Below are 14,284 nucleotides of genomic sequence, written 5' to 3'. Positions count from 1 at the left end.
GAAATCCTATCAATCTTCTAACAAGGTGCTTTGGAAGTTTAGAAATGCCACAAAAGAGATTGTGACATTATGGTTCAGTAGAAATAAAATGAAACACAGACCCAAAAGTTCTGCATAACACACTTTCTCCCATAGTTAATTAATAGGCCCTTGTAAATGTTGTACATTTTTATAAATGTCATTTATTACCAACAGACTAAGATAGAGCAAAAAAAAAATTCAAAAGATAAATTTATGAATGAGGAAGAGCTTTACTGACCAGTTTTCTGAATTGATTTGCATTCCAGACAGAGATGTTCCAGTGGTGATGCTTTGTTCGTCCTATAACTTTTTTCCATAGGGATTTTCAGATATTCTTTCTACTACCCTCCAAGATCAGCCCGTTCTTACCCTGGGCTAGGCTAATTCACACTTGGGAGCCCTGCCCTGGTACCCTGCCAAGGGACTGTGCTACTCAGGTTTTTGCCATTCACCGCTCAGCAGGATAGCATGGCCCCCAACCCAGCTCCCGCTCTCCCACCTTGCCTGCATTTAGATATTTTCTCTGGTCTGTCTGAAGCATAGTCACTAGGCAATTGTAAAGATTAGTCCCAGTTTTCATTGGCACTTTTTTCACTTCTTCATCCATGATTTTAAGCTCTTGCCCAATAACCACCTGACCTTTTTGGCAGATAGAGTCAGGTCTATCTGTGCTTCAGGCCTTGTCACCCATGTCTCTTGTGTGTATGGGAGACTGCTCCAGTTGAGAGCTCCTGGAAAGCTGAGGTGAAGCATACAGACTGAGCCTAAATGTGATCCCAAGAGGAATGGAGCATCTTTCTCCATTCCCTGGCCCCAGCGGCATTCCTAGGTTTCCATAGATTAAAAGGAGCAGGTTCATGGAAACTGTAGGAGTGAGAAAGGAATACTGGCATTTTTGCAGGTGGTGTTTTTCCTGCCACTCTGCATCTTCCAGGCCCTTAATATATGGTGCTGAGCAAAATTTTATAAATATGACCTATGTGTCACATGACTGCTGTCTTTGGTTGCTCAAATCCCCAAAAATTACTTCTCCCATCCCCTTTCTTTAAAATTGAATTACTAATTATCTCTTAAGCTCTACTTTATAGTTTCTCTAGAAGCTTGAAATGCTGGCTTCCCCTTATCCAGCAAATTAAAAAAAAAAAAGCCTAGCTTTTTTTCCTTCCCTTTTCTCTCATGTCTGCTTCCTTTCCCAACTTTCTAAAGGCACTTTAGCAGTACAATATATCCTTCAAACCAAACCCATTCTGTTTTGAGTTTACACTAACTCCTGTCATCCTTTTTAATTCCTCTCCTTCGTCTGTCCCATCTCTCTGCTTCTTCTCGCTTGTTCTTTCTTTCCCATTCCTTTCCCCTTTGTCTTTTTTGCTACTTGTCTTTCCTATATCCCTGTTTTCTTCTTTCCTCTCCTCCACTGTCTCCTGTCTCCTCTTAACAGCTTTGCAAGTATGTACTAATAAAGAACAAAAAGAAAAGAAAAGTCTCAAATGACTCAAAAAATCACTCTGCTAAATAGGTGATAATTTCTCAACTATGCTTCCTCTCCTTTTAATTCCAGAGCTCTTCGGTATCTCCATCAGCCAGTTTCCGAGGTGCTGAGAAGCACAGAAACTCCACAGACTACTCCTCTGAGAGCAAAAAACAGAAAACGGAAGAAAAGGAAATTGCAGCTCGTTATGTAAGTTCATTCACCTTTGCTTTAGGGGAGGCCAGCTTGCCTTTTTATCTGCAGCCGTTTTACCCTTTGACTATTACCAGCCAACACAGGAACACAGGATAACACCCTTTAAGAGACAAAAAAACATTTATTGCATTTACAGCTCTGTGGTAATTGGCTAGCTGAAGTCCTGTGTGTGTATAGGTGCAGGTGAGGATAGAATGCTTCACTGGACAGCTAACAGAAGACCTGGGTGATCCATATGATTGTTTCTATGGGCGTATTTGCTTCCCCCATTTATTTCAGAGTGGTTGGATTTTCTGTGGTTAGCTAGAATTTTTAAGGACAAAAATATATAAAATAAAAAAAATGTGTTTAAACGCCTAGATGGATTCATGTGCTGAAAGATATACCCAGTGTTATAGAATAAAACATACAGAGACATCCCTAGCCTGGATGGAAGCTCGTTTTCCTCTAGTGGCTGGGCAGGTCACAGGAGTTGGAAGGGAGCAAGCTAATGGGGCAGTGTGGAGGCAGGCGGCCCCTGCTCGGCTTCGCTGGTGGTGTCCTACAGGGCTACACAAAAGCTGAAAATCTGGATTTTTACCTCCCAATACGCAGTTTTTTAAAATACTGACAAACCAGACCACACCTGTCTATAGGCTGGATTTAGCCTGGGCATGTCAGTTTGCAACCTCTACTCTAGAGTAATAAACAAACCATCAGCTTCAATTGTGTAAACTGAAAAATATAATCAGGTCGCCCTCATGGTGCAGTGGGCAGTGCATCAGTCTCATAATCTGAAAAATATAATCATATTACCCACCTCCATAGCATCATCACGAGGATTAAAGAAAATAGGACATTGTCAAGTGTTTAACATGGTTTGGTACAGCTCATTGTTATAAGATAGGAGGAATTAGTCTGGACTTCTATAGGGTAAATGTGGTATTTTTTCCGGGGGGAGAAGATAACGCTTCTCATTCTCACTTGTCAATGCAGGACAGTGATGGTGAGAAAAGTGACGATAACTTGGTGGTTGACGTTTCCAATGAGGTATGTTTGTGGCTACTTTAATTTTCTGTTCTTGCCCAGCCATATCAAAGACTTAATTGTCCAAACAATTAGTATCCAAAGTATTTTGAGGTTTGTCAGTTTTTTTGTTGTTACCGTTGTTGTTTTTTGAGGCAAAGTCTTGTTCTGTAACCCAGGCTAGAGTACAGTATTGTGACCACAGTTCACTGTAGCCTTGAACTACACTCAAGTGATCCACCCTGCTCAGCTTCCGGAGTAGCTGGAACTACAGGCATGCACCACCACGCCTGGCTAATTTTTTAATTTTTTTGTGGAGATAGGGTCTCATTATGTTACCTAGGCTGGTCTCAAACTCCTGGGCTAGGATTACAGGTGTGCGCCACTGCACCTGGCCCAAAACATGTTCTTGATTTCTAAAGGGACCCACATTTTATTTACATAAAAATTATATACTACTGATTTTCTATATATTATTGATCCTTTTTTGTCACTGTTCTTTTCTATTGAGAGTAAAGTGTCTTTCTCTACTGCAGTAAAGACACACCAGAAATAAGTACTATAAATACTATCTTTTTTTGGCCTCAATACTGAATATTTTCGTTAGTTGTTTCAGTGAGTATTGTTATCTGTTCTAGAACATTTGTGCTTCTAAACATTCATTAAATGCTTTTGGCTAGAAATGTCCACACCCAACACCTCCAGCATTGTAAATGTGCTGTGCTTGTGTTACTATCCATGATGTTCCTTTGTAGGATCCATCTTCCCCTCGAGGGAGCCCAGCACATTCCCCGAGAGAGAATGGCCTGGACAAGACACGCCTGCTCAAGAAAGATGCTCCGATTAGTCCAGCTTCTATTGCATCTTCCAGCAGTACTCCTTCCTCCAAATCCAAAGAACTTAGCCTTGTAAGCAGCTCCTTACCATCTCTCTGACTGTGGCCCTGTGTTATATGTTTCAATTTGATTTTTTTATCTTTATGTTTCTCACATTTTTTTATAGGACTTTTATTTCCAAGTCCATATGTATGTTCAGTGTTTAAGTTTAATTGACAAAAGTATGTGGAGCAGAAAAAGTTTACTGACTTGTTGGTGATGAGTGTTTATTTTGTGATTCTCTTTGCAAGGATAGAAGAGGGATATGGGGAAATTGAGTGAAACACGTCTTAGCAAAGATGAAAAATGCACACTGGGGTTACAGAGATGGTTTTGTTGCCTGTGGTTTATGGTAAATTTAGTTTGGGGCTTGAATGTGATTTTGTTGCTAGCTTTGTTTGAATTACCAAGCTACATATGACTGCAATAATTTTCCCTTTCTATCTAAAAAGTAATCTGTCATTTGCAAAAATGTACCTTGACTCACATCACAAATCACAAATGCAAAAATGAACTACTCACCCATCAGGATAATCTCTCTGTACCCTATTCTTATGTGGCTGTGTAGTTAATTGCAATTTTGTGCGGTGTGTCTTTTTTCCTCACCAGTTATTTCCTTGTAACATAACATTTTTAAAAAGAATAAAAAGACAAATTTAGTTTTCAAATAACCTTTGGAATTCACAGCTAAAGGAAAGGAGATTCCTTAGTTGGTCTGCAAATTAGGGAGTATATGTCCGACAGAGGCCTAGATTGTTGGGGCTTTTTTTTTTTCTTTTGTTTTCTCTTGGCCTTCTGGCCTTCTTTTAATGGCACCTACTCTCTGTTTAGTCTGTCTCTATGACGGTTCAAACTTGAATCTGTTTTCTAATGTGACCTGTTCAGTGCACCAGGAAGCTTCTTGTGACACGAACAATCTACCAGGGGCTCAGAGTTACCCCAGTCTTTACCAAAGCCACCAGCAAATGGTCAGTCACAGTTAGGACATCCTGGTTTGTGAGCCTCATCCGACTCAGACCAATTTCCTAGAAATGAGCTTCTCTCCTGTAAATTCAGCTTCAGTTTATGTCTTTCCAAATACTAGTTCTGTGGTCTCAAGGAACTCTCTTATTTCTTTGTTACCTTTTTAAATGATGAAAGTCAAGGCCCAAGCTGAAGAACCTCTTCCATTTCTTTTCCTCCTTTCCTTTTCTTTACCTTTTTAATGTTTAACGTCATTGTTAAAACCATGTTCTAATTGCTGGTACGTGTCGTTTCATCTTGTTAGAATGAAAAATCTACAACTCCAGTTTCAAAGTCCAATACCCCTACTCCACGAACCGATGCGCCCACCCCGGGCAGCAACTCCACTCCCGGATTGAGGCCAGTACCTGGAAAACCACCAGGAGTTGACCCCTTGGGTTAGTAAGAAAAAAGTCTTTTCTATATTTTTATGCTTGTTTTTAAAGAATTTAAAGCAATTTAAAGAGTATAGTACATTAAAAGTGCTAATGACCAGCATCGAATGGCTACTAGACAAAATTATTTAACCTGAACCAAACACCTGGGACCAACCTTGTCTGGCACATGGTAAAAGTTTAATAGAGTAAAATGAATGAGTGAACTTCTCTGAGGCTTGAATGACTTTTGAGAATATTAAAGTAAGCTCATTTGAACCATAAATTCTGTTTTTTGGCATGTTTACCAATGTCTTCAATATTGTTGCCTGCATTCTTCATTTTTCTTCCTTCCATTTTGGTTTGCAGCCTCAAGCCTAAGGACCCCAATGGCAGTCCCTTGTCCATATCCAACTCCATTTGGGATCGTGCCCCATGCTGGGATGAATGGAGAGCTGACCAGCCCCGGAGCTGCCTATGCTGGGCTCCACAACATCTCCCCTCAGATGAGCGCAGCCGCCGCTGCCGCTGCCGCTGCTGCTGCCTACGGGAGATCACCAGTGGTGCGTTTGTGAGCTTCACAAAGTAATATTCTAGCACACAGAGGATTGTCTTGCTTGATTGATTGATTGATTGAGACAGGGTCTCACTTTGTCACCCAGGCTGGAGTGCAGTGGCACAATCTCAGCTCACTGCAGCCTCTACCTCCCATGCTTAAGTGATCCTCTCACCTCAGCCTCCCAAGTAGACTACAGCATATGCAACCATGCCCAGCTAATTTTTTAATTTTATGTAGAGACAGGGTTTCACCATGTTTCCCAGTCTGGTCTCAAACTTCTGGCCTCATGTGACCTGCCCACCTCAGCCTCCCAAATTGCTAGGATTACAGGCATAAGCCACGGTGCCTGGTCTATGTATTTTTTAGTGTAATTTCTATAACCTGAGGTATTTGGAGATCTGTGGGTATTTATACATTAAGCTACATGTAATTGTATCTGAGATCCATTTTCTTTTGTAAAGTGAGGAAGTTTCTTTTTAATTTGTGTGTCTTTTTAAAAAAATACTAATTTTAAATTTTCCAAAATAATACTAATTTTGGAAATTTCAAACCTACAGAATTAGATTACATAGTATAATGAATGTAATGAACACTTTGGTTCTACTGTGAGCTTCAATAATTAGTATAGTTTTTTAATCTATGTTCCACCTCCAAGTAGGTTATCATTAAATCCTAAACATTTTATCATTTCATCTCTAAAACCTTATTTTTAAAGGGTCTATTCTCCCAGGTTTTAGAATAGATTTTGAGAAGTATAAAAACAAGCCAAATTAACTGTGCTGTTTTTATTGTTTGCTTGGGAAAAATTATAGGTGGGATTTGATCCACACCATCACATGCGTGTGCCAGCAATACCTCCAAACCTGACAGGCATTCCAGGAGGAAAACCGTGAGTACCTTTTTGCCTCTGTACGCATTGTGTGTCAAACTTGGGTCCCTTGCTGGCCCCTTAGACTTTAAGTACCACAAGACAGTGTTAGGGGGGTTCCCATGACTTGTATTTTTTTACCTTGCAAGATATTTTTCATTTTCTCTTAGAACAAGAAAAGAAGTAATGAAGTGAGGTTTTGTACTTTAACATTTTGTGCTTTAATATGTAAATGCAAATTGCAGAGACATCTCCAGTAGTCAGGTCGTCTCTACATCTGTTACAGATTTCAAGGAAATTCTTTGTTCAAAAAGTCTGATTATTATGTACAAACCTGGATGTTCAAAATTTGACTATGTTGGGAAAGGACATGTCAAACATCAAAGGCTGAAAGGAAATAAGGGCGCTCTTATGCTAAATTCTGTTTTCAGAAAAGGTGATTTGCTCAGTTGACTTCTTATACCGTGCTCTGGGCATCTGGAGCCTCTGTATTCAGATTCCTTGAGTTATGAAAGACAAAACACAACACACCAGTTGTTCTAGCCTCCCTTTGTGCATTCTGATCTCTCATGGTATCTCATTCCAAATACTTTATTTTAATCTAATGCACCTTTTTAGTACTACCTAATCACAGTTCTCTCTGCTAATTGGCTTCATCTTCCCAGAAGCAAAGACTTTACTATAAAGTAGCAGTGGCTCTTCCTTTAAAATCCCAGCTGGCTTTCTCTCTCCTCTCCTTTGGGAAGCCTCCCCTGCAGATCCTCCTTGCCTTGTTAATCACCTGTGTGTGTGCATTTATTCTTGTCACTCCCTGAGCATCCCCTCTGTCACTACACATGCCATATACGTGCTGTCTTCCCAGTCTCCAGGGCTATCCAGATCTGACCCTCAGTAGCAGCTCAAGGCCCATTTTCCCAGAGGCTTCCCTAGTAGCTTGCCTGCCTTGAGGCATTTTGCGCTTACTGTCCTTCCTGCAAAACTTTCTGTGGCTTACTGTCTCATTTAGTTATGTCAGAGCATTCTGCCCTGACAACCCTATTATCCTTCTCTCCCTTCCTCCCTATTGTTCTGTCCTGTTCTACTACCTTTTGAATGCTTATGTATAGCCATTATCTGCCTCTCCCTGACTTGACTGTAAGTTCCATGAAAACAGAGCAGAACTTTTTGCTGCTGAGTTGTAGCCTCACTGCCTAGAATGGACCTGGTTCATAGTGGTGCTCACAACATAGGTTTGTTCAGGGAATTAGTATGTGCTGGTCTGTTTCTTCTGACTTCCCATTGCTTGTTTATTCACTCCCACACACTCAGGCACTTCGTTTTCACCCTGGTGTTAATTGTGTGCTCTCTTCTCCCCCGTCAAAATTTGACGTTGCCTAACCTAGACCCTTTCTTTACTTTTCATCCGAGGAATCTGAATCTTGGTTCTTCTTTTTGTAACGTATTAATACTTTTCTACAGATGCTACCTTAACCATCCTTGTTGCATCGAACATAGTGCTGGCTCCATAGCCTAGTTGCTTGATAAATACTTGATTTATTAATAGGAGAGAAAAGACAAATTAGAGTTCCTTGAGAGTTGAAGGTATAAATACCAATTACCATAACATTCTATGTACCTGTGTGTGTGTTGCAAATAGTTGTTGACTGATTGACAAGTCTTATTGACCAAGAACTATGATATATTTGAAGGTGAAAGTTGGGTCTATTTCAAGCAATGCTAAATAACAAGGTTATGTGATTAATCAAGTAACGACCCAGATACCTACAAGTTCCATATAACTTGTGGAGGAAGTGGAAGGGTTCCTTTAGGGAAGAAGTACTATTCCTTGTTTTATAGTTACTTCTTAGGTAACCAACAGCTGTACCCAGAGCTGTAGCTTAACCACTAGAGCGAATGAGACGATGCTTCTTGCCTCAGCTGCTGCTTTGAGGCAGAAGGGATATAAGTAAGTGTGTTGGTGGGTGTATTTAAGGAAACACCTTGGCTAGGGGATTTGGACCAGTTAAACCACTGTGGAATCACAGCTGCTGTGACTCAGGTGGTGCTTCTGAGTCTTGAGCTGACTTCCCTTCCTCCAATCTTGACTTTTGATTTTATAAAATGTTTAAATGTTTAAAATCCTTTTGAGCGGGTTAATGGATTGGAGGAGTCTTGAGAATTTTTGTTTATGTGAGTGACGGAGTCACATCTACTGCAGTTGACAAATGACACTTTACCAGGAAGCATGTGGTGCTGTCAACAGAGTATGGGTTTGGGAGTGCGACAGATCCAAGTTTGAGTTTAGACTCTGCCAGTTGACCACTGGGAAGAGTGACTTTATGCATAATTGCTTTGTGAGCTTCAGTCAGTTCATCCATGAATCAGGAATGGCACCTCCTCAGCAAGAAGGATGTGAAGATACGAAGTAAGATAATACGTTGTGCATTCATTCAGGGCCACGTTTGTTACATGGTGGCTCTTTGGTCAACCCCAGCATTATTTCCCTTTTAGCTTTGTTGCAGCATATTATCCATTTCTCAGCTACTTACATAGTAGGAGGTACAGTGTGTTTTAGGGGCAGAAGTGACCCAAGAAGATGGGTCATTAGTGTGTCTTTATGTAACAGAGCATATACATTCACTATATGCATATAGAGATAATATACTTTTATTCTAGATTTTTACAGCAGAAATGAATATAACAGTTATGTGGTTGTCCAGGTCATAAGATACTGTGCAACGTTGTCTTGTGCATATTTTTCAAGACAAGACATTTTTAAGTGTGCTAGAAAATAAAAAAATCACCTCAAGTCCTCCTCCACCACACATACCCACAATGTAACTACCTTTCTCCATAAAGACTTATACAAGACGTGAGTCTCTCTTCTAATTATTTCACAAAATGAATTGCTAGATATTATCAGAAATTATAATTAAATGCATGTTCCAAGTTAATGAATAAAGTAGTATTTATTGGATAATTCACATTGAGTCCTCTTGTCTGTTCAGGTGAATTAGCAGAGGTTGCACTCCATATGTAGTTGGAATGACAGCATAGTTTAATTTCAACATAAGCCAAAATATACTTTCTTCTCCACCTGCTACTCAAATGGAGACTTCTGTGGCTAGTGTATAACTATTTGATTAAAATCATAGTACTGATTGTATGGGATATGACATGTGAACACAGCAAAAATAGAAGATCTCAGGTTAGTGGATTAAAGGCTGCTCACAATTCAGAAAACTGACTCTTACATTGGCTTATTTTTATAAAGCAAGATTTTCAAATGAGAATAATACCTGATGCATAGTAGAAACCTTCAATGAGTATTTGTCGGCGAACTCACTGGTCTGTTTGTATGCTACTTAGAACCGAGCTTTCTGTCATACGTCAATGTAAAATACAATAGCCAGACCTCTAATTGTGACCTCAAGTTCAAATGCCATCTTGTGACACATTGGAAATGTGGAGAGGGTATTATGCGCGTGAGAGATGAGAATAGCAGAACTGGGCCTCAGAGAGGAAATGAGCACAAGGTGGGAAAGCCTTCTTTAAATATGCTGGGTCTTTATCAAGATGATAATCCATATATAACAACTTTGACACACGTTTTTAACAAAGCAAATTGCAAGTATTTGGATTGTTTAAAGTGTAGTTATGTCAGAAAGTCCAGGCCTAGCATTTTCTTCAACTGTCTCTTGTTCTCATCGCCATGTTTGTTGGAGAGCCACTCTTTGCACGTAGCAGCTTGACCTGTGGGGTGTGTGCGTGTGTGTGTGTGTGTGTGTGTGTGTGTGTGTACATGTTGAGGGGAGTTCAGCTCACTCTGTTTCTCTGACTCTCTGCACCTGCTCCTCCAGCCCTGCGTTTCTAGTTATTTGTTAGGCATCTTAGCTAGGGATCTTGAGTGTATGTTACTTGCATCATAAATTCATTATATTCAGAAAGTACTTCTGTAAATTAGGTCCTCCTTGGTAACTACAAATACAGTGTTTCTTTTTTTCTGAGCTAAAAACTCAGTTACTCTAGCTCCCTCCTCACATCTCATCAATTCAGTCCTACGGGATTTTATATCCACTGTACCTTCTAACTTGTCATCCTTGCCCTTTCCTAGTTCAGGCCCCGCAGTACCTCTTTCTGAAATTGTTGGAATAATTGTTGTAGTTGTTGTTATTGTTGTTTGTTTGTTTGAGACAGAGTCTCAGTCTGGAGTGCAGTGGCACGATCTTGGCTCACTGCGACCTCCACCCCCTGGGTTCAAACAATTCACATGCCTCAGCCTCCTGAGTAGCTGGGCTTACAGGCACATGTGCCACCACACCTGGCTAATTTTTTTTTATTTTTAGTAGACACAAGGTTTCACCATATTGGCCAGACTGGTCTTGAACTCCTGGCCTCAAGTGCTCCATCACCCTCCACCTCCCAAAGTGCTGGGATTATAAGCCTGAGCTACCATACCCAGCAGGAATAATTGATTTTAATTCCTCCTGTCCATCCTACTCCTTACTACCAAGTTTATTTTATGAATGGCTTTGCCCAATAATGGCACACATCCTCTATCCCTCAAAAAACCCTTCAGTCAATTCTGGGAAGGTCTCAGGCTGGCATTCTGGTCCTTCCCTTTTACAGCATTACATTGATTCAGTTATATAGAGATATAGATCTGGTATGTTTTATCAGACTGTGCTTGGCCAGTTTCTCTCTCTACCTACTGTGGGGTTATTGTTGAATGAATGAATTCCTGGATTAAAACCAATTCAAGGATTTCCCAGATCATTTCAGCTCATCCTTTTGGACCCCTTGTTCTCTGCTATTCTTGCAGAAAATTTTTTTCCATCTTTCTCTTTACTTGAGGTTATCTTTTCATTCTTTAAAAACTCATCTCTAGTACCACGTCTCCCTCTAATAAAACATAAGTTTTATTCTTCCTTTTCAAAACATTTCAGAATACTTTCCGTTAGAATGCGACCTGATACTGTATTCACTTCTGTACTTTTCTGTCATTCGGCTAACTAGATTGTTAGTCACTTGCAGGCAACACCAGGTGCATTACCTAATTTTGTATCCTGAGCATGACGTTCACATCAGAGTATAGGGATAGGAGGCACTTAACACATTAGTGAGTTAAATTAGATAAAAAAGAATAGTCCTTTGGCCTGAGTTTCTCTGATTCCTGGCAATGTTGACTTCCCTCATACATTCCAGGACTCTTTGTTAGTTACAGTCAAAGAGTTTACTGAAATCTGATAATAAGCATGTACTACAGCTTTATTTTTTCCAGTTCTGAGTGCCTTCTATGTATACTAATAGCAAAGAGAGGGCCACATTAATGTCCTTAGTGAAAGCAGGCTGTTGAAATTCATTTGGACTCTTTGAAAGGACTCTTTCCAGGAACATAGTAGGTGCTCACAGAGTGGTTGTGGTTGAGGTGAAGACTGTCCTGTTGAAGACTTTGAAGGAAATTGTGTGCCTGATTTCTTAACTATTTAAAATCTCAGTGCTCTTTAGAAACCGTATAGTGATTCTAGAGAATGGGATGACTTTTCTAATAAATTATTATTAAGAATGTATAACATTGTCTAAACTTGGAATAATCTTCCTTTAAGATTTAGTCTTTATGACCTCTTAATCGCTAAATCAATTAGCCTTTTTCTTGGTCGTCATCCCTCAGAACCTCTGCCTTTCGTGAGCATTACTGCTTCGTTCTCCTTATCTGAACTGAAATCTGGTCATCTCCTGAGGTCATCCCTTCACTCGCAGCCCTCTAAGGGGTGACCTTTCCATTTTATTCACTGACCTCAGCACCAGCGATGGGGTTAATAACGGCTATGGTTGCCACCACTTCCCCAGCCTCTCCAAGAACGGAACTTCTCTACCTGATTGTGAAAACCTTACTCCTTTCAGGCTTGTGCCTTTGGACTGCCCGCTCCACCACCTTGTTGGGAATATTTCCCAGTATATTAAAGACTTGACACATGGCCAAGAGTCTTCCACCACCTGGAGGCTGCCATAATCCTGGCTGACTCTGGTATCTACAAAGACGGCCCCCCAGTATCTTCATGGTGATTCTTGGACCCCCTCATCTCTAGTGAACATCTGCCCTCTTCACCTGTATTTACAGGTTCACAAGAGCTTGTCATTACCCCTGTGTCACTTCCAGATTCTAAGCATCCCATCCAGTACCACCCTCTGTGCCTCCACTCAGCCCGAGTGCTCCACATCCTGTTTCCAACTTGCCACTGTCTCTCAGGCTCGAGCCACTGCTTCTTCCCTAGATTCCGACGTAGTCCCCTGACTAGCTGTCTTTCATTTTGCCCCCTACAGTTCATTTTTCACCCAGCAACCAGATCATTTGCAAACGTTAACGGAGTCATGTCAGTGTTCTTGCACAAGTCTCCAGCGGCTTCCTGATCTACTCAGTCATATCTGTACTCCTCACAGTCTACATGGCCCTTTTTAGTTTGGCCATGCCTGGCCCTTCACCCTGACATCCTATATGCTCTCCACTGAATGCATTCTGGTCTCTTTGCTCAGTTCTGGTCAAGGCCTTTGCATTTGCTGTTCCCTTTGCTTGGCACATTCCCCATTACTTATTTGCAAGGCCTATGTCCTTCCTTCTAGCTCTCAGCCCATATGCTGAGGGCCACCAACTGCCTCTTCAGAGAGGGCCACCGAGTCTGCACCATCAGACTCTCTTTTATCTGAAACTGTGTCTGTATATTTAATGGTTTTCCACTGTTTGAGGTTACTTATTTATCTGTTACCTGTTTTCCCCTCTAGGATGTAGACGAGTGTAAGGATAGGTACTTTGTCAGTATCATTCACGTCTGATTCCCCTGCACCTGAGAGTACCTAGAACATACGAGGCATTTAGGAAACATTTGCTGAATAAATGAATAATTAGCATGTTCTCTTGCTCTGGCCTTCATATTTGCCATACTCCTAATCATCATACGTCTTCAGACAATTCGTACCCATTCTTTATATTGCAGCCCCATTGCCATTTTCCCTCTCCTTTTCACTCCGTCAAGTTCCTAGACTACCATGGGACTTGCATTGACCATCACACTGACCATCTGACATTTTGATAGTTATTTATGTGCATATCTCACTAGTGAATGTGACCCTTAGGCTATAATTTCAGGGGAAGAAGGTATGTGGGTTTCTTTCTTACTTCATTCTTACCATAATGCTTGGCATAGTGGGATACTGAAGAAATATGTGTTAAGTGAATGAATCTTAGTAAATTGTCCTGTGACTGAACATCTTCTCTCCCTTTCTACTTTATTATCTCTGCTAACAATTTACTTCCCTGACTGCTCTGGCTGGAGATTCCTTAAATGTCCACATTCTTTGGGATTCTGTATTTAGTCTGCTTCTCACTACAGAATCTGCTCTGGGATTCTTTCTGCCCCCTTACCTTCAGCCATCACTTCTTCATGGATGATTCTAACCTGACCTCTCTCCTGAATCACAGCTGCTTGGATTTCTGCCCTGAAGTTCAAGAAAACCAAATCCTTTACCTCCCTAGAGGTGTACCCTTGAGTTATGCTTCCCTGTCATCTTCATAAGGTAGTGCGGTCTACCTAGTCACCCAGGTTCTAAGCCCTAGAGTTTTCTTCAGCATCTCTCTCTCAGGTCACACATCCAGTGTATCTCCAAGTCCTGTTGATTCGATGCAAGATTGGCTTCCTAGCTTCCCACCTCCTTCCACTCCAGCAAGTCTCACATACTATGTTCTACAACACTCCCTAGTATGCAGAGAAAGTAAAAGCCGGTCACTGTCTGGTGCTCTTATCTTCCACAGCCATAATGCATGCTTCATTTTTTCTTGGAACATTCAGGTAGTTGAGGCCTCTTCGATAATGGACTGAATTGTGATGAATGTGGCCGGCCTATAAATTTTTGCATTAAGGA

The 14,284-nt window shown here is 40.9% G+C and overlaps 1 protein-coding gene across 5 annotated transcripts in view; it reads left to right on the top strand.

Moving 5' to 3' along the window:
- The window catches only part of TLE4 (TLE family member 4, transcriptional corepressor), a 148,736-nt gene that overhangs the window by 125,629 nt on the left and 8,823 nt on the right, over positions 1 to 14,284 (top strand). For 4 of the 5 annotated variants that reach the window (XM_012464244.3, XM_012464243.3, XM_012464242.3 and 1 more), the window contains 6 exons: positions 1,580 to 1,699; positions 2,681 to 2,734; positions 3,466 to 3,618; positions 4,853 to 4,985; positions 5,331 to 5,524; positions 6,333 to 6,409. In XM_012464244.3, coding sequence (XP_012319667.1) covers positions 1,580 to 1,699; positions 2,681 to 2,734; positions 3,466 to 3,618; positions 4,853 to 4,985; positions 5,331 to 5,524; positions 6,333 to 6,409 — 731 coding nt within the window. Of the gene's footprint in view, positions 1 to 1,579; positions 1,700 to 2,680; positions 2,735 to 3,465; positions 3,619 to 3,841; positions 3,938 to 4,852; positions 4,986 to 5,330; positions 5,525 to 6,332; positions 6,410 to 14,284 lie in introns of all 5 variants that reach the window. The other variant, XM_012464245.3, reaches the window with a different exon arrangement.

Source organism: Aotus nancymaae, unplaced genomic scaffold (assembly GCF_030222135.1).
Source record: "Aotus nancymaae isolate 86718 unplaced genomic scaffold, 86718_ANA_hifiasm-v0.15.2.pri h1tg000041l, whole genome shotgun sequence".
Taxonomy (NCBI): Eukaryota; Metazoa; Chordata; class Mammalia; order Primates; family Aotidae; genus Aotus; species Aotus nancymaae.
The sequence above is the reverse complement of the archived record's forward strand: the minus strand, read 5'-3'. Positions and strand labels throughout refer to the sequence as shown.